A 19,214-nucleotide genomic window follows, 5' to 3' on the forward strand; every position below is an offset into this window, starting at 1 on the left:
CCTGTGACCACGTGGGCTTCCTCCAGGTGCTCCTGTTTCCTCCCACATCCTAAAGACATGCGGGTTTACAGGTTAACAGTTCCATGTTATCCCACTTTCACATCCATTTCCCATACTAGGGACCAATTGTCTATTGTCTATTGTTAATTGGTCTCTGTCAATTGCCCCTAGTATGGGAAATGGATGTGAAAGTGGGATAACATGGAACTAGTGTGAACAGGTGATCAATGGTTGCCGTTAAATTGGTGGGCCAAAGAGCCTCTTTTCATGCTTATTTTCTAAACAAAACTAAACTAAACTAAAGATACAACCAAGGTAGACACTAAATGCTAGAGTAACTCAACGGGCTAGGCAGCATCTCTTCAGAAAAGGAATTGGTGACATTTCGGGTCGAGACCTTTGTTCAGACTGAGAGTCAGGGGAGAGGGAAACTAGAGATGTGAAGAGGTACAGAGAAAAAGGATAGGTATGCAAAAAGACAAATCAAAGCCAACAATGATAATCAAGGTCCATTGTTGGCTGTGGAGAAGGTGATAATGAATGAAACTAATGAGTGAAACAGTGAAACTAAGCAAGACAATAGTGAAACTAGCAGGACGACAAGGGTGGGCGAGGGACGCAGAGAGAGAGAGAAAGAGAGGGGTAATGCAAGAGTTACTTGAAATTAGAGAAATCAATACTTATACTGCTGGGTTGTAAACTGGCCAAGCAAAATATGAGGTGCTGTTCCTCCAATTAGCATTTGGCTCCACTCTGACAGTGGCAACCACCAAGTTTAAGACTCTTTTCAAAAAGCACTTGAAAAGGTAAGACGTAGAAGGATACAGACCTAATGTGCACAAATAAAATTACTGTAGATCTATCAGAAGGTCAGCATGGATGTGGTGGGACAAAGGCTCCTTTCTGTGCAGCACAATTCTACGACTCTATAATTACAAACCTAGAAACTAATGTTACAGCTCTGTGACTCACTTAAGAGACTGATCCTCTCCTCAACTCGAAATCTCTTCCATTTAATCTTCAATCCATACCTATTGTTCCTGACCACAATACTTAGAACATTTGGTTTCCTGATGCAGAACTTCCAATACCATGAACACAATCTCATAAAATCAATATTTATTTAAAACTGTATTTTGAATTTTCCATTCCAGGCAGTATTACCATTAAGTCTGCAAAAAACCTCAATACATAGTGAGATTCATAATCTCGCTATAATATAATTAGGGTTATATTATAGGGTAATATTATATTATATGAATAATGTATTAATTAACGTAATAATATACCATCATTATACATTAATATATTAATATATATTAATTTTTAATATGAATATATTATATGTTAATATTATAATCATTTATTACAATAACATGATTATAATATAATTAGCATTTTTTGAGGATTAATGTAAATTCATTGGGCATTACACAATGGTCCAGCTGTTAGAGCTGCTGCCTCATGGTTTCCTCCCATATTCCAAAGTCGTGCGGGTTTGTGGGTTTGTAGGTTAATCGGCCTCTGTAAAATTGCCCATAATGTGTAAGGAGTGTATGACAAAGTGGATTAACATAGATCTAGTGTGAACGTGTGATCGATGGTGGGCATGGACTCGGTGGGCCGAATGGGCGGGAAAGTGGAGGAAAGGGTGTGCACCCACCAGCGGCATAGGGAAGATAAGGGGGAAAAGGTGGGGTGGGTTTATTACCTAAAATTGGAGAAGTCAATGTTCATGCCATTGGATTGTAAGCCAGCCAAGCCAAGTGTTGGTAAGTGGAAAAGCCAGGCTTAGTTTAGTTTAGAGATACAGCGTGGAAACAGGCCCTTTGGCCCAACGAGTTTGCGCCGACCAGCGATCCCTGCACTCTAACACTATCCTACACACACTATGGACAATTTACAATGAACCTACAAACCTGTACGTCTTTGGAGCGTGGGAGGAAACCGGAGATCCCAGAGAAAACCCACACAGATCATAGGGAGAACGTACAAACTCCATACAAGCAGCACCCATAGTCAGGATTGAACCCGGGTCTCTGCCGCTGTAAGGCAGCAACTCTACCACTGCGCTACTGTGCCATCCTCTAGGCAATCAAAATAATCAAACACGCGTCCATTTAATTTATTTTTGTAGAGTGAATCACATTCCTCATAGGTATGATCAGTAATAGAGCAAAATCAGTGACTACCTTCACAACAGCTTGATCCCTATATAAGAACACTGTTTCCATTGGAAGATCAGGCCTATGATTAACATGCTTAATCTCACTGAGCTTCTGAATTTGTGGAAATTAGGAAATATTGACAGTTCTAAGATGATTTGGGTCTCGTTTATCCAGATATTTATCATAGAACATAGAACAGGACGAAACAAGAACAGGTCCTTCAGCCCGCAATGTCTGTGCTATACGTGATGCCAAGACCAACTCTTATCTGTCTGTACATAATCAATATCCCTGTATTCCCTTTATATCCATGGTGCTTATCCAAACGTCTTTTAATTACCACTATCGTATCTATCAGACATTGTGGGCCGAAGGGCCTGTTCTTGTGCTGGACAGTTCTATGTTCTATCAAAGACGGTGCAAAGTCTAAGTGATGACTCATTGCTGCAACCTGCCTGATGCAGTTAAACCTGGAAAAATGTACAATATGGCAACAGGTTTCGGGTTGAATTTATTTTCCTTGGGGTGGGGAAAGAGGTGTATATAAGATCACAAGGGGAATGGATAGGGTGAATGCACAGTCTTTTACCCAGAGTAGGGGAATCAAGAACCAGAGGACATAGGATTAAGGTGAGATGGGAAAGATTTGATAATTTGACAGGCATCTTTTCCACAAAGAGGGTGATGGGCGTATGGGCAAGCTGTCGGAGAAGTTATGGCAGGTGCTATAACGGCATTTAAAAGACATTTGAACAGGTACAGGGATAGGAAAGGTTTATAGCGATATGGGCCAAACGCAGGCAGGTGGGACTAGTGTAGATGGGGCATCTTGTTGGCTTGGGAAAGTTGGGCCGAAAGGCCTGTTTCCACGCTGTATCACTCGATGGCAGCTTTTAACAGATAGGAGAAGTAGAAACACAAGGAACTTTTTGTTTAGCTTAGTTTAGTTTAGTTTATAGATACAGTGCGGCAACAGGCCCTTTGGCCCACCCAGTCCGCGCCGACCAGCGATCCCCGTACACTAGCACTATCTTACACACAAGGGACAAATCACAATTTTTTTTCCCCAAAGCTAATTAACCTACAAACCTGTATGTCTTTGGAGTGTGGGAGGGAACAGGTGCACCCGAGAAAAACTCAAGTGGTCATGGGGGAGAATGTACAAACTCCGTACAGACAGCACTCAAAGTCGGGGTGAAGCCCGGGTCTCTGGCACTATGAGGTAGCAACACTACCACTGCGCCGCCGTGACGCCCCTACTACAGAGGCTGGATCCTTGAGCAAAATACCAAGTGTTGGAGTAACTCAGCAGGTCAGGCAGCATCTCTGGAAGGAATAGACAGGCAACGTTTTGAGTCAGGACTTCTTCCAACCAGAAGTCTTCTGAGAATAAGTGGTTTTGCGTAGTCCTCATGGATATGTTCCTGGATAGGGCAATATCTGATTTTACAATATTGCTTTTGGAAAATTAATTGACTTTAACAGAGGGAGGGATTTGAGCTCAATTAATGTTGGTAGATTTACAGTCATAAGGTTGGAAAACTTCAGTAAGCTTGTTATTGTGCACATTGATTCAGCTCCATCATAATGTCAGATTCAGTGACATTGCAATTATGAGCATTTAAAGTTTAAAACAATAATATTTATTGAAATGGAAAGCAAAGTAGCATCCATGCTCATTCTTTGTAATGGGTGGGTTATAGAGCTGAGCATTAATTCAACTTGAAGATTTTGTTCCTTGTTTCTAGCTTTTTTTAAGGCGGGAAAGTGTTAGAATTTACTTAATTAATGGAGATTTGTAATAATCATGCAAGCAAAATAAATTCTAACGCAAATGTAACCTTTTGATCGAAGGTAAGATATGAAAATGAGGTGAATGAATGAAAACATTTTAAATTTGGAACATGGCATCTTATCTGACTGCATATTATCCATATTGCTCTATTCCCTGCATATCCATGTGCTCATTCAAAAATCCCTTAAACACCACCAATGTATCTGCCTCCATCACTTCCCCGGCAGGGCATTCCAGGCACTCACCACCCTCTGTCGAAAAAAACTTGCCATGCACATCTCCTTTCAACTTTGCCCCTCTCACATTAAAATACAATATTTGATTGAAAGTAAGGTCACTTCATTAAATAGGACAGGGAAGGCCAGACGAAGTTGAGATCGGCTGTCTCACCCAGCCTAGGCACCACATTTTCAGGAAGACGTCCGGGGGGGGGGGGGGGGGGTGGGGGGGGGGGGGGGGAGGGGAGGGGATTTCAAGTCCGCTCTCATAATTTTGTCCAGATTAAAGGAGGTGCCAGAAAATCGGTGGAGAGCACCTGTATTTTATCAGCAGGCATCGAGTGTGAAAGCGGGTGCTGATGTGGTGTCTTTGCCCTCAGTGAGAGTGAGAGTTGAGTACAAGGGCAGACTAATAGAGGTGACCAGCAAGATGTGTGGGACCATGCTGAATTAAGCAATGGTTGTGGCTGATAATAGAGGGTTAGATGATGGCATTCAAAGACTTTGTCTGAGATCATTAACCTTCCTCCTGCACTAACTCCATGCTGTTGGAGCTAAACCATCATTGATCTCATTCATCATGTTAGAACATCCATGACCTCCGCCTGCGTTAAATGTTCAGGACATCTCTCCTCTAACTTTCCAAACTAGAGCTTCACTGCAGCATCTATAAACCTTGGTTTAGTTTACTTCAGTTTAGTTTAGAGGTACAGTGTGGAGACAGGCCCTTTTTGGCCCACCGAGTCTGCACTGACCAGCGATCACCCATTCACACTAGTTTCATCCTAGACACTAGGAACAATTTAAATAGATCAATTATCCTACAAACCCACATGTCTTTGGGATGTGGGAGGAAACCGGAGCACCGAAAGGAAACCCACGCGGTCATAGGGAGAACGTGCAAACTCCACACAGGCAGCACCGGAGGTTAGCATCAAACCCGGGTCTCTGGTGTTGTGCCATAGCAGCTGTACCTGCTGTGCTACCGTGCTGCCTATATCTTCTGCCTGATATATGCCTGCCAAGCCTGATATATCTTCTTCTTAAGTCCTGCAGTGCATGTCCCGTTGAGAATAAAAAAATTAAAATATACCATAATTTTGACAACCTAGAAATATTAGATAAAACTAAACTGTGATGGTTTTATTGAGAAACTTGTTGAAGACATAAGACCAGTAATGAAGGCACAATCAAGTTTAAAAAGAGAAGTAATTAATCAACAGCTAATCACTGGATGATCCATATATCTGAGTTTTAGTAGTGCATAGATCTATTTTAATTGCTGTGTCAAATCAAATGATATATAATTTTCTGTGCTATAGCTGCACTCAAAGTTTAATTTTAAGGATAATTTAAAATAAATACCTTTTAGATTATTTGATGATTTCCTATGAATATGATATTTTAGGAACATCTGTAATCTGAGGCTGCGAATTTGGACACACCATCAATTCCTAGGATGGTTTTGTAACTTTATAGTACGCTGTATGATGACATATAGTTCTCAAACTGCAAATTAAGTTTTTTTTAAATTTAAAGATACAGCATGAAAACAGGCCCTTTGGCCCATCGAGTACACGCCAACCATCGATCACACTATTTCTGTTATCCCAGTTTCGCATCCACTCTTTACACAATTGGGGCCATTTACAGAACCTACAAACCTGTACATCTTTGGGATGTGGGAGGAAACTGGTGCACCTGCAGAAAATCCACATAGTCACAGGGAGAATGTGTAAACTTCACACAGACGGTATCCAAGATCAGGAACGAATCTGGGTCTCTGGCGCTGTTAGGCAGCAGCTCTACCAGCTGCACCACTGTGCCGCCACTAACTTTCTCCGTGCCCTATTTAATGAAGCTATCTTACTTTCAATCAAATATTGTATTTTAGGGTGAGAGGGGCAAAGTTGAAAGGAGAAGTGTGGGACAAGTTTTTTTTAGACAGAGGGTGGTGAGTGCCTGGAATGTGCTGCCAGGGTGGTGATGGAGGCAGATATAAACGTGGTGTTTAAGGGGTTTTTGAATGAGCACATGGATATGCAGGGAACGGAGGAATATTGGTAATATGCAGTCAGATAAGAGTTGGCCTTGGTGCCATGTTGGGCACAGACATTGCGGGCCGAAGGCCCTGTTCTTGTACTGTACTGTTCTATGTTCTACTTTAAATTAAAATCGGATTCATTTTTTGACACTGTGTTATCAGGTAAAAATCATATTCTGATAAAATGCTGGAATTGTTATTCACATTTGACTTATAAAAACTGAAGACGTGAATGATTTGTAGTCAGTCCATTAAGCAAAATGAAGCTGCACTATTGATGAAGATAGGACTGATTCTCATGGGATATTTATTCAAAGAAGATCCATATTGTTTCTCTATATATGTCTGCATGTACCCAGCTAATAGCTGTCTGACTGATTTACAGGTTTCAGCTTTATCATCAAGGTAAACTGTACTTGTAAACTATTCCTTTTGTTCCATGTGCTGGCACATTTGAGCATTTGGTATTTATGCCTGCCACAAAAAACATAAATGTCCACTTCCAACTCTATAGAGGTTTTTGATTGAATCAAGAACCAGCATTGACAACCAAAATGCCCTATCTACAATAAATCCCCCTGCTTTCGTGAGATGTACTCAAGTACGTTTAGTGTAGACAAGTGCCAATGAATTTTGGACCCCTGCCATATCTGGAGAGGTGGAGACTGAAGGAGATATCATTGAGTCATACAGTGTGGAAACAGGCCCTTCGGCCCAACTTGCCCACACCGACCAACATGTCCAATCTACACTTGCTCATGGCTTGGCCCATAACCCTTGAAACCTATTGTACCCATGTATCTATCTAATTGTCTCTGAAATGTCATGATAGTACCCGCCTCAACTACCTCCTTTGGCAACTCGTTCTATATACCCACCAGACTTTGTGTAAAATAAGTTACTTCTCAAGTTCCTATTAAATCTTCCCCCCCTTCATCTTAAACCTCTGATTCCCAATTCCCCTATTTACAGGGCATGTTTTTTACACCAAGGGAGGTGGTGCCTGGAACAGGCTGCCAGGGGTGGAGGCAAATACAATTGTGGCATTTGAGCTATTGAGATAGGTACATAGAAACACAGGGGATGAAGGGATATGGATCATGTGCAGGCAGACGAGGTTATTTTATATTGGCATTGTATTTGGTATAGAATTGTAGGTCAAAAGGCCTGTATACCTTTCCATATAAAAAAAACTTGGATGTTTAATTAGGAAAAGTTTACCAGAGAATCATAAAACTATAAGATCATAAGACAGAGCAGCAGAATTAGGCCATTCGGCCCAATGAGTCTGCTCCGACATTCAATCATGGCTGAAGATAGACACAAAATGCTGGAGTAACTCAGTGGGACAGGCAGCATCACTGGATAGAAGGAATGGGCGATGTTTCGGGTTGAGACCCTTTTTTCGACTGATGGCATCATGCTGGCTGATCTATTTATCCCTCCCAACCCCATTCTCCTACCTTCTCCCCATAACCTATGATGCCCAGACTGATCAATTTTATATACGTCTATCAGGTTGCCCCTCACCTTTTGATGCTCCAACTTTGGCTCAAATCTGATGCTCCAAGTCCAAGTTTGTCTAACGTCTTCTTATGGCTAACACCATCTAACCCAAGCAACATTCTGGTAAACCTCCTCTACATTCTCTCTCATATTTAATTACTTTGCAAGTATTTTTTGAGAGACATTGCTGGGATGCCATTTGGGATCAGTTCTGTGGCAGATGTTTCCCAATGGAAAATAATGAGTTGGTGGAAGGATTTAAGGAATAGAAGTCATTGCTTATTATTTTTTGCGGCTGCAGGCTTTTGGAAAAATGCTCGAGGAAATAATTCATGACTCTGACGAACCTTTAGATGTTTCCCTTCAAAGGAGCACTGAGCACCGAGAAGTCTTAAATAAAGATGAGGTGAAACTTTGGAGGCAAGAGTTTGTGTGCATCGCTGGAGGCGGAGGACTTTGTGCAGATCGAGCCAAAGTTAAAACAGTCTTAGAGATGTTGACATGAACAGATATGGCAGGGGCCCAACATTCGTTGGCACTAGTCCAATGCCTGAGTAAGCTTCTTTCTCATTGATCAGACATGGTGCAGCCACGCAGATCACAATAACATAAGACATAGGTGCAGAATTAGAACTTTTCGGCCCATCAAGTCTACTCCCCCATTCGATCGTGGCTAATTTATTTTCCCCCCTCAACCCCATGCCTCTGCCTTCTCCCCGTGATCATTGACATCTTTAATTATCAAGAACCTGTCAATCTCTGCTTTAAAAATACCCAGTGACTTGGCCTCCACAGCCATCTGTGGCATTGAATTCTATAAATTCACCAACCTCTGGATAAAGTAATTCTTCCTCACCTCCATTCCAAAGGTACGTCCTTTCAAGTCCTTTTAATTTGAGGCTTTGCCCTCTGATTCTAAACTCTCCCATTATTGGAAACATCCTATCAATGTCCACTTTATCCAAGCTTTCAATTATTCGGCAGCGAGTATTGGCCCAGAGCTGTCAAATGCTCCTCATACATTGACCCAATCATCCTGGGTATCATTCTAGCAAATCTTCTCTGGACACACTCCAACACGAGCACATCCTCCCTCAGATGTGGGGCTCAAAACTGCACACAGATGTTTAACAATGTAAAGGGTATGGTGAGAATCCCATGAAATGCTGCAAAAACCTGAACCGCCTGTCACTAGAAGAGCAGGTTCCGATTGTACAATCTAGTATGAGTACCTGGCAGTGGAGGTACAGGCCCACCAACGATTTTCCGGCAACTGTTGGTCCGGCACCTCCTCTAATCCAGACAAAATTATGAGTGTTCACTTGAAATTCCCCCAGAATTCCCCCTGAAAATGTGGCGCCCAGGCCGGGTGAGGTGCTGATCCTGACAATAGACAATAGGTGCAGGGGGAGGCCATTCGGCCCTTCGAGCCAGCACCGCCATTCAATGTGATCATGGCTGATCATTCTCAATCAGTACCCCATTCTTGCCTTCTCCCCATTCCCCCTGACTCCGCTATCCTTAAGAGCTCTATCTAGCTCTCTCTTGAATTCATTCAGAGAATTGGCCTCCACTGCCTTCTGAGGCAGAGAATTCCACAGATTCACAACTCTCTGACTGAAAACGTTTTTCCTCATCTCAGTTCTAAATGGCCTACCCCTTATTCTTAAACTGTGGCCCCTTGTTCTGGACTCCCCCAACATTGGGAACATGTTTCCTGCCTCTAACGTGTCCAACCCCTTAATAATCTTATACGTTTCGATAAGATCTCCTCTCATCCTTCTAAATTCCAGTGTATACAAGCCTAGTCGCTCCAGTCTTTCAACATATGACAGTCCCGCCATTCCGGGAATTAACCTAGTAAACCTACGCTACACGCCCTCACCGGGACACCCACAGACGATCAGTGGGTTGAATTTGCCCCCTGCGGCTCAGTTCCCGTAGACAACTTCTGAGGCCGAATCTGCGAGCCGGTATCCTCCCGGCCCCTCGGCGGCCTCGGAGGACCGTTCCTGTACCGTTCAACTCCTCTCTGAGGCCGTGACCTCTGTTGGTCCAGAAAAACAGATAATCCGGAAAGGCTCTGAAACCAAGGGTGTTGAGCTGCTGAGAATCCTTCTGCTAGAAATTTACTATAAAGAGATGTAATCGATCTGGCGTCAGATAAAGGTGGCACAACTGTAAACTGGGTGAGAAGATGTGGACAACATGAGAGAACCCTACTGCAAGAGGATACAGTACCCAGACGGTTACAGGGAGAATGTGCAAACTCCACACAAGCTGCAGTCGAGGTCAGGGTTGAACGCGGGTCTCTGGCGTTGTGAAGCAGCAGCTCTGCCAGCTAAGCTGATGTGCCACCCATGTGTTATGTCACAGTTTAAGAATAAGGCCCATTTAGGACTGAGATGAGGAAAAATATTTTCACCCAGAGAGTTGTGAATCTGTGGAATTCTCTGCCACAGAAGGCAATGGAGGCCAATTCACTGGATGTTTTCAAGAGAGAGTTAGATATAGCTCTCAGGGCTAACGGAATCAAAGGATATGGGGAGAAAGCAGGAACAGGGTACTGATTTTAGATCAGCCATGGTCATATTGAATGGCAGTGCTGGCTCGAAGGGCCGAATGACCTACTCCTGCACCTATTTTCTATGTTTCTATGTAACATAGTTTCAGAAATGGCCAGGAATAAAAGCAGCTGAGAAAGAATTAACATGATCTGGGTCTATGACCAGAGGGCACAGCCTCAGAATAAAAGGACTTACTATTGGAAAGGAGATGAGGAGGAATTTCTTTAGCCAGAGGGTGGTGAATCTGAGGATTTTTTTGCCACAGATGGCTGGGGTATTTTTAAAGCGGAGATTGACAGGTGGTTGATTAGTAAGGGTGTCAAAGATTACGTACGGGATAAGGCAGGAGATTGGGGTTGAGAAGGAACGATAAATCACCCTGGCAGAGTAGACTTGATGGACTGAATGGCTTAATTCTGCTGCTATGGCTTATGAACCTCCCGATGGTAGGAGTGAAATGTGATGTGTGTCTTTGATGATATTGCCTGCCATTTTAAGGCAGTGCCTCCTGTAGATCATGGTTGTTGCCATGGTGTATAAAACATGCTGCAGATTTATAAGTAGGTCAGGGAGAAAGCTAAATATAACGTTAGAACAAGAAATAAGAGAATGTGACAAGGAGTATGTAATTTAAAATAAGAGCAGCCGTTGGAGAAGGCATAATGGAGCACTTACTGTGCCATATATCACGCCTGCTACAAACTTCCTTATTCCTATATAGTGGATTCTATTTTACATCCTCTCCAATTTACAGTTCGGTTTTAGCAACAAGTTGTCAATAAATAAAGTGGCGCAGCCAGTACTGGAAGTACCAAATGCCCCATTTTCCATGCCTCTTCATGGATAATAATGCCTGCCTGGTGTAAAGCCACCATCTTTAATGGATAGAAAGTTTAGAGTAAATGGGTCTAGTTTACATGGGGCATCATGGGCAGCATAGACGAGTTGGGCTGACGAGCCTGTCTCTGTGCTGTATAACTCTATAACTTAGCATGTTATTGAGCTTTGAAAGAGGTTGGCATTCACAGCAAATTTGCTCTAAGGGATATAAAAGCACTTTTCTTTTATGAACATGATTTATTCAGTACTGGGGATGATTGGGTTAAAATTGATCAACATTGGATTGCTCTGGGCCTCTGCGAGCTGGCGTTAAGAAGGATGAGGGGAGACCTCATTGAAACTTACTGAATCGTGAAAGGCCTGGATAGAGTGGATGTGGAGAGGCTGTTTCCACTAGTGGGAGGGTCGAGGACCAGAGGGCACTGCCTCAGAATGCAAGGACGTGCCTTTAGAATGGAGATGAGGATGTATTTATTTAGTCAGAGGGTGGTGAATCTGTGGAATTCATTGTCTCAGACAGCTGTGGAGGTCAAGTCAATAGATATTTTTAAAGCAGAGATTGCTGGATTCATGATTAGTAAGGGTGTCAAAAGTTACGGAGAAAATGCAGGAGAATGGGGTTGAGAGGGAAAGATAGATTAGATATGATTAAATATCGATCTTAAGGACCTGTCCCACTTAGGCGATTTTAAGGCGACTGCCGGCGACTAGGCTGTCGCCAACAGTTCACCGGGGTGTCGCGGGCATGATCGTGAGGAGTCTTCCAAAGATCGCAGTGGATCATAGTGCATCTCGGCGCGTCGCTGAGAAATCAAACGGTTTGAAATTTCTCGGCGACAGCTGGCTTGTCGCCAGGTTTCGTAGCTTATTGCGGTCACTGTCACATGCTGTCCCCAGGTTTGATAGGTTCTCTTAAAATGCATATAGAAGCACATAATATTCAAATAAGTAAAGTCATTTCAAAATACCATAAAATGCTTGTGTTTAACAAATTTATTTACCGTCAGGACATTTGACAGGTAGATTGGAGACGACAGTTTGACGGTCATGTAAGCATGGGAATTTTTGCAATGTTTTTGGCCTCAGCCATTACATTCAAAGTGGGCTCCAAACCCAGATATGCAACCCAGAAACCAGATACGCATCTCCCTTACATTTTCAAAGAATGCCCACACACTTTTCACAAAAATCCACTGAACCACTTTTTTTTTTTTTAATACAGCTATTAGTAAACTGGTTTAGTCCTTGTTACAGTGAAGCTTGGTTTTTAAGTAACCCATACAAGGTGTTGTAGTTCAAAACTCTCAAGTACTTACCGACTTGTCAGTGATTTCAACGAAAATTAGGTTGCCGGAGAAGCATTGACAGCGTTTGAATTTTCGCGATGTTTCAGAAGACGCTGTAATCTCGACCTGACTCGGCATTGTCGTGGTCATTGTCGTCGGGTAAAAGAAAAGTTTGGCGATCTGCTACAACTTTGACAGTCGCTGGCAGTCGCCACAAAAATCGCCTAAGTGGGACAGGGCCGAATGGACCAAATGGCCTAATCTACCCCTATGACTTATGAACTTATAAGTACCTTAAAATCATTTAATACTGCATTTTAAAATATTTGACCACAAACCGCACTGGTGGAAGCATTGTAAGAGAGCAGCACCACCACTGAGAAATAAAATATCTTCACATAATAAAGGACTTGGTATTTTATGTAAATGTTTATAATGGTTCAATGCAAAATTATTGTGCGATGGCCTAAACATATGAATTTGGCCGTTGTTATTAGTGCTGTATTTAATGTAACGTCCTTTGCCAGAGTAACAAAAATTGAAAGTGTATATTAATATTCTAATTCACTAATATCATCTTAGTATTCCCAATCACAAAAAAAGAATGAAAGAATAATGATGTTTAATTTAAATTTTAGTTTAGAGATACAGCATGGAAACAGGCACTTTGGCCCACCCAGTCCGCACCGACCACGATCATCCCGTACACTAGTTCGATCCTACACACCAGGCAAACCTTCTCTGCACCATTTCGTAAGCCTCCACATCCTTCCTTCACTTTACTTCAGAGACACAGTGTGGAGACAAGCCCTAAGGCCCACCGAGTTGGTGCCGAACAACAATCACCCTGCACACTAACACTATCCTACAAACTAGGGACAATTTGCAATTTTGCAGAAATCAATTAATCCGCAAACCTGTACGTCTTTGGGTTGTGAGAGGAAACCGGAGCACCTGAAGAAAACCCACGCAGTCACAGGGCGAATGTACAAACTCCGTACAGACAGCATCCATAGTCATGATTGCACCCGGGTCCCTGGTGGTGTGAGGCAGCAACTGCCGCTGTGCCACCGTGCCGCCTATTGTATTGTACTTGAGTTTGACTTGATTGTATCTATGTATAGTATATCTGATCTGTTTGGATATTATGCAAAACAAAGCTGTACCTCGGTACAGGTGATAATAATCAACCAAAACCTAAAGCTGACCAATACATTCTGGGTAGCAAAGCACTCCTGCTGCTACCTGATCTAGCTACGGTTGCCTGAAGAAGGAAGGTTGCCTGAAGAAATAGTTACCTTGTCGTCTTGATTTGAGCAGAGGGAAATAATTAAATACCTGTGACTCGTAGTCTGTCCGCGCCAACCACCACCTCCTCCTCCGCTGCCGAAAATAGCATTCTGCCTGTGTTTGAGTGGACCTCAAAGAGTTTTCCATGGGCTTGCAGTGCGTTGGGACCTTGAGCCAAAAGATAAACAAAATTAAAATAAAAGAAAGTTGTAAAACTAAAAGGAGAACAAAAAATAATATCAAATACCTTTGTGAGGGTGCTTCAACAATGTTATTGATTGTATTTGAAGCAGACTGAAGCTTTAACAATGACACGCAAGGCAGAGGCATTTGCAATGTTATTGTTCTCCTTGTTCTGAACAAGGCAGGAGTTGAGCAGCATAACTGAGATAGCTCAGTTATGATTGAATGGCGGAGCAGACACGATGTGCCTAATTCTGCTCCTATATCTTATTGTCTTATGGAGATAGGTTCCTAGGGCAGGGGCTAGACATGGTCAGCGAGGATACCTACAAACGGCCCTGTTGCAGACCAGTGCCCTAATGAAGCCATGCAGGGCAGGCATTACATGCACATCATACAAGGATAATGGCCGGTTCACGCGCGCGCAATTCTTCTCTGGAATGGCGCAATTTGATGCAAAAGCCATGACAAATACGTTCTCCTCTGGGGAAAATTGATTTTCATATGCAGTGTGTTGCAAAAATCCAAGCTTCACAATCAAATATCTGGGGAGCTGCATATTATAAAATTGAAAACATTTTCACACTATGAAAAAATTATTAATATATAAACCATAAACCAGGCCATCAAATATGGACTGTACTTATATTTGCAGTGATAGAATTTTAAATAAGTTCATTTGAACTATGCGCTCCATTTCATTGAAGTCACTTACACAAAAGTTCAATTATGGGTGATGATGTACTTGGAATATCTCACGTAATGGAAGTGCGCACAAATGTAAATTTAATGCTTTGGAATAATCTATAAATAGCAAGAACATGAAAAAACCCCAATCTTTTCTATACTCAGATTCTGAATAAACACATAATTAGTCACTAGTTAACTCCCTCAGTCTTAGTTTAGTGATAGCATGGAAACAGGTCCTTTGGCCCATCGTGTCCGTGCCGACCAGTTATCACCTGTACACTAGTTCTATCCCACACATTAGGGACAATTTGGTTTTTCTGTGATACGTAGTTGCAGAAAATTATGCCAAACACACTCCAGAGGTTTACTAGGTTTTCAGATCTTAATCCATTATGGAAGTGAAAATCCTTGATTAAATCCACCCTGCCTTTGTTACATGCCCTCTGCATTAATGCATTTTGTCATACCACGGCTGGTGCCATGGGACATAAACATAACTTCTATTATTTATTTATTAAAAACTATGCGAACAATAGCATTAAGGATTCACAGAACCCACTATGTCGGACGTTGATTAATTTCTGAATTGGAAATGTTATTCTACTTAATTCCACTGCGTGAGAATGTTAGATACAAACTGTCGCGGTAATCTAAGTGACCCAATTGAACATGCACAATGTGGTCTTAGTGAAATAAAAGAGCAGAGTAATTTATGGAAAGAAAAGTGGAAATTGTCACCTGTTACTGCAAACGTATTGCCTCATCAGTCAGTATCAAAGAGGAAATGGTCTGATGTAGAGTCACGTCCATGCCCACACAGGGAGCCATGGGAAAGGCAGCTGCGAGCTTCCATGTACATAAAGGAGACTACACACGGAAGTTACCGGGGGAATAATTGTGATACTGTGGTCAGCGCCCTCGACCCGGCCACTGTGCGCCTGGTCCGACCCTTCCTCCGCGACCCCCCGGCGACCGATAAGTACGTGGCCCTTAAGGCCTTCCTCCGTCAGCAGTTCGGCCTCTGCGAGGCCGAGCGGGCAACCCGGATCCTCCGAATTTCGGGCCTGTGGTTGGAGGACGTTCCCTGTGGCACTGGGGGCGTGACGCTGCTTTGCGATGTGTCCACCGGGCAGCCACGCCCAATCGTGCCTGTTGCCTGGCGGCGCCGGGTGTTCGAGGTGCTCCACGGGCTGTCCCACCCTTCCATTCGGGCGACGATGATCCTCGTGGCTTCCCGTTTAGTTTGGCACGGGTTACGCAAGCAGGTTGGACATTGGGCGCGCACCTGCATCCCGTGCCAAACTGCAAAAGTACAGCGGCATGTGCGTGCGCCGCTCCAGGAGTTCCCCGTCCCTCGCCACCGTTTTGATCACATCCATGTGGACATCGTGGGGCCGCTGCCGCCTTCTCGGGGTTTCACCTACCTCCTGACAATGGTGGACCGTTTCACGCGGTGGCCGGAGGCAGTTCCACTGCCGGACACGTGTGCCTCTACTTGTGCCCGTGCCTTGGCGGAAAATTGGATTGCCAGGTTTGGGGTTCCGCTCGACATTACGTCCGACAGGGGGCCGCAATTCACCTCCGAGCTGTGGTCATCCATGGCCCAACTGCTGGGGGTTAACCTGCACCGCACCACAGTGTACCATCCGCAGGCGAACGGCCTGGTGGAGCGTTTCCACCGCCAGCTCAAGGCCGCTCTGGAGGCCTGGCTCGTTGGCCCGGACTGGGTTGACGCGTTTCCGTGGGTTTTACTGGGTGTCCGCACCGCCCCCAAGGAGGACTTGGCCACCTCCTCGGCGGAATTGGTGTACGGGGCTCCGCTGACGGTGCCCGGGGAGTTCGTTCCTTCCGCCCACGGTCAGGCAGAACAGCCCTCGGCCGCCCTGCAACGCCTTCGGGAGACGGTGGGCTCGCTGGCGCCAGTGCCGACGTCTCGCCACGGTTCGGTGCGGTCACATGTCCCTTCCGCCCTGCAGGACTGTCCTTTTGTTTTCCTGCGTCGGGATGCCCACCGGACACCCCTTCAGCGGCCTTATGAGGGACCGTTCAAAGTGCTTGAGCGGGGCTCTGCCACCTTCGTGTTGGACATGGGAGGTCGCCCTGAGACGGTCTCTCTTTCGCGGCTGAAGCCGGCGCGCGTGGATGTTAGCCAGCCGGTTCTACTGGCACAGCCTCGCCCTCGGGGTCGTCCCGGCCCTTACCCCCGGAGTTCCCGCGGGTGCCTTCCCCTGGCGGGGTGGTTCCGGTTCCTGCGCCCGCCATGGCGCGCACACGGGCTGGCCGTTTCGTCCGTCCCCCTGTCCATTTCGTGCCTTCGGTTCTTGGAGGGGGTTCCTGTGGCGGCGCCCGGGGGCTAGGCCACTCCCTTGGTCATTCCACTCGGCACTCAGTGGACGGGAGGGATTAGGTCACTTCCTGGGTCAGTTCCCTTGGGTCAGGTGGTCTGGGACTATAAAAGGTTTTGGGTGTGTCGACTCACGAGTTCTTGAGTGCGGTGTTTGTGTGCCTTGCGAAATAAAGTATATCTACTACTCACCTGGCATCTGGCCTGATTTCCGCGGTGACCGCACCCACTACAATACCAATCACTAGTGGAAACATCCCCTCCACATCCACTCTATCCAGGCCTTTCATTTTTCAGTACTTTTCAATGAGGTCCCCCCTCATTATAGACAATAGACAATAGGTGCAGGAGTAGGCCATTTGGCCCTTCGAGCCAACACCTCCATTCAATGTGATCATGGCTGATCATTCTCCATCAGTACCCCGTTCCTGCCTTCTCCCCATACCCCCTGACTCCGCTATCCTTAAGAGCTCTATCTAGCTCTCTCTTGAATGCATTCAGAGAATTGGCCTCCACTGCCTTCTGAGGCAGAGAATTCCACAGATTCACAACTCTCTGACTGAAAAAGTTTTTCCTCATCTCAGTTCTAAATGGCCTACCCCTTATTCTTAAACTGTGGCCCCTTGTTCTGGACTCCCCCAACATTGGGAACATGTTTCCTGCCTCTAACGTGTCCAACCCCTTAATAATCATATACGTTTCGATAAGATCCCCTCTCATCCTTCTAAATTCCAGTGTATACAAGCCTAGTCGCTCCAGTCTTTCAACATATGACAGTCCCGCCATTCCGGGAATTAACCTAGTAAACCTACGCTGCACGCCCTCAATAGCAAGAATATCCTTCCTCAAATTTGGAGACCAAAACTGCACACAGTACTCCAGGTACGGTCTCACTAGAACTGCACACTGCAGAAGGACCTCTTTGCTCCTATACTCAACTCCTCTTGTTATGAAGGCCAACATTCCATTGGCTTTCTTCACTGCCTGCTGTACCTGCATGCTTCCTTTCAAATTGTCATGATGCAGAATGATTGGAAACCCTACCATACACCCCCTTTTATAGGGAAACTGGGTGATTCCATTGTTTTGGAGGCCAGAATGACGTGAATTGTCTTCAGTTGTCTTCAGTCTTCAGGGTCGTAGCTTGTCGTAGCTTGTCGTAGCTTGTCAAGGGTGGACGTAGGTCGACTTTGGTTGTTGTAGATTGTCGCCTGTGTGGTCGTAGGTTGTCGTGGGTGTCATTGTAGGTTGTCGTAGGTGTGGTCATAGGTGGACGTCCTAGTCACGACAATTTGGTCGCCGGTTGTCGGTAGTTTGCCGTAGCTTGACATCGACTAGGTGGTAGGTTGTTTTAGCTTGTCGTAGACTTTGTAGTAGAGGGGTCCAGTCGCTGGTTTTTCGGCGACCTGCTATGACTATTACAGTCGCCGGCAGTCGCCTAAAAAATTGCCTAAGTGGGACAGGCCCTTAAGCGACCTGTACATTGTCCCCAAAGTTAATTATTTCAGAACCCTGATTAAATCCCAGCTTCATTATTTCATCCAAAATAACTATGATTCCAGCCATAAATAATGATTTACTTTATCCACCTGAATAAATCCTGAATAAATGGCAAACTCTTTGCTCATCTGATTTCCAATTTTAGACAACTAATAAATTGTAAAGTGCATAATTCTGTTTAGAGCCATCATGAAAGTTACAGACAGCGGTGGGAGCAAAGACAAGTGACAAGGCTGAAGAAAAGCTGAACAAATATACATAAAATACAGCTTTAAAAAGAGACTGATGATCTTGTCAACTGACCTTTAGTTTCCAGGAACACCAATCACTAGTGTGTCTTCCCCTAAATTTAGGTGACATTTCGAGATGTCGTAATGCTTTTACCACTAGAATTACAATTAACTGCAATTCATAGATGTGTCCATCTCAGTTTAAAACTTGCGATGTGTTGTGGTAAAGGTTCATTATTTATAAGCAGGGTGGTCACACGCAGTGCTTTCTTTTGGAGACAAAATGGTTGCAGTACACAGATCGTTGTTTGCTGTTGGTGTCATGGAGTCATACAACTTGAAACAGGCTCTTCGGCCCAACTTGCCCATGCCAACCAAAGTGCCCCATCTACACCTGCCCGTGTTCAGCATTAAAGAACAGGGAAAATATAAAAGACGTGGGCTAGTGTTAATAATAAAGGGTGACATCAGTACAGGAGTTAGAAAGGATCTTAGCTTGGCAGTTCATGACATAAATTAGAATCTGTCTGGATGGATTAGAAAACAGAAAGAA

At 44.4% G+C, this 19,214-nt stretch overlaps 1 protein-coding gene across 5 annotated transcripts in view; it reads right to left on the reverse strand.

Moving 5' to 3' along the window:
- sgcg (sarcoglycan, gamma) overlaps positions 1–19,214 on the reverse strand; it is a 208,918-nt gene that overhangs the window by 32,284 nt on the left and 157,420 nt on the right. For all 5 annotated transcript variants that reach the window (XM_078403076.1, XM_078403078.1, XM_078403075.1 and 2 more), the window contains one exon: positions 13,763–13,882. In XM_078403076.1, the coding sequence (XP_078259202.1) occupies positions 13,763–13,882 (120 nt within the window). The remainder of the gene's footprint in view (positions 1–13,762; positions 13,883–19,214) is intronic.

Source organism: Rhinoraja longicauda, chromosome 7 (genome assembly GCF_053455715.1).
Source record: "Rhinoraja longicauda isolate Sanriku21f chromosome 7, sRhiLon1.1, whole genome shotgun sequence".
Lineage (NCBI taxonomy): Eukaryota > Metazoa > Chordata > Chondrichthyes > Rajiformes > Arhynchobatidae > Rhinoraja > Rhinoraja longicauda.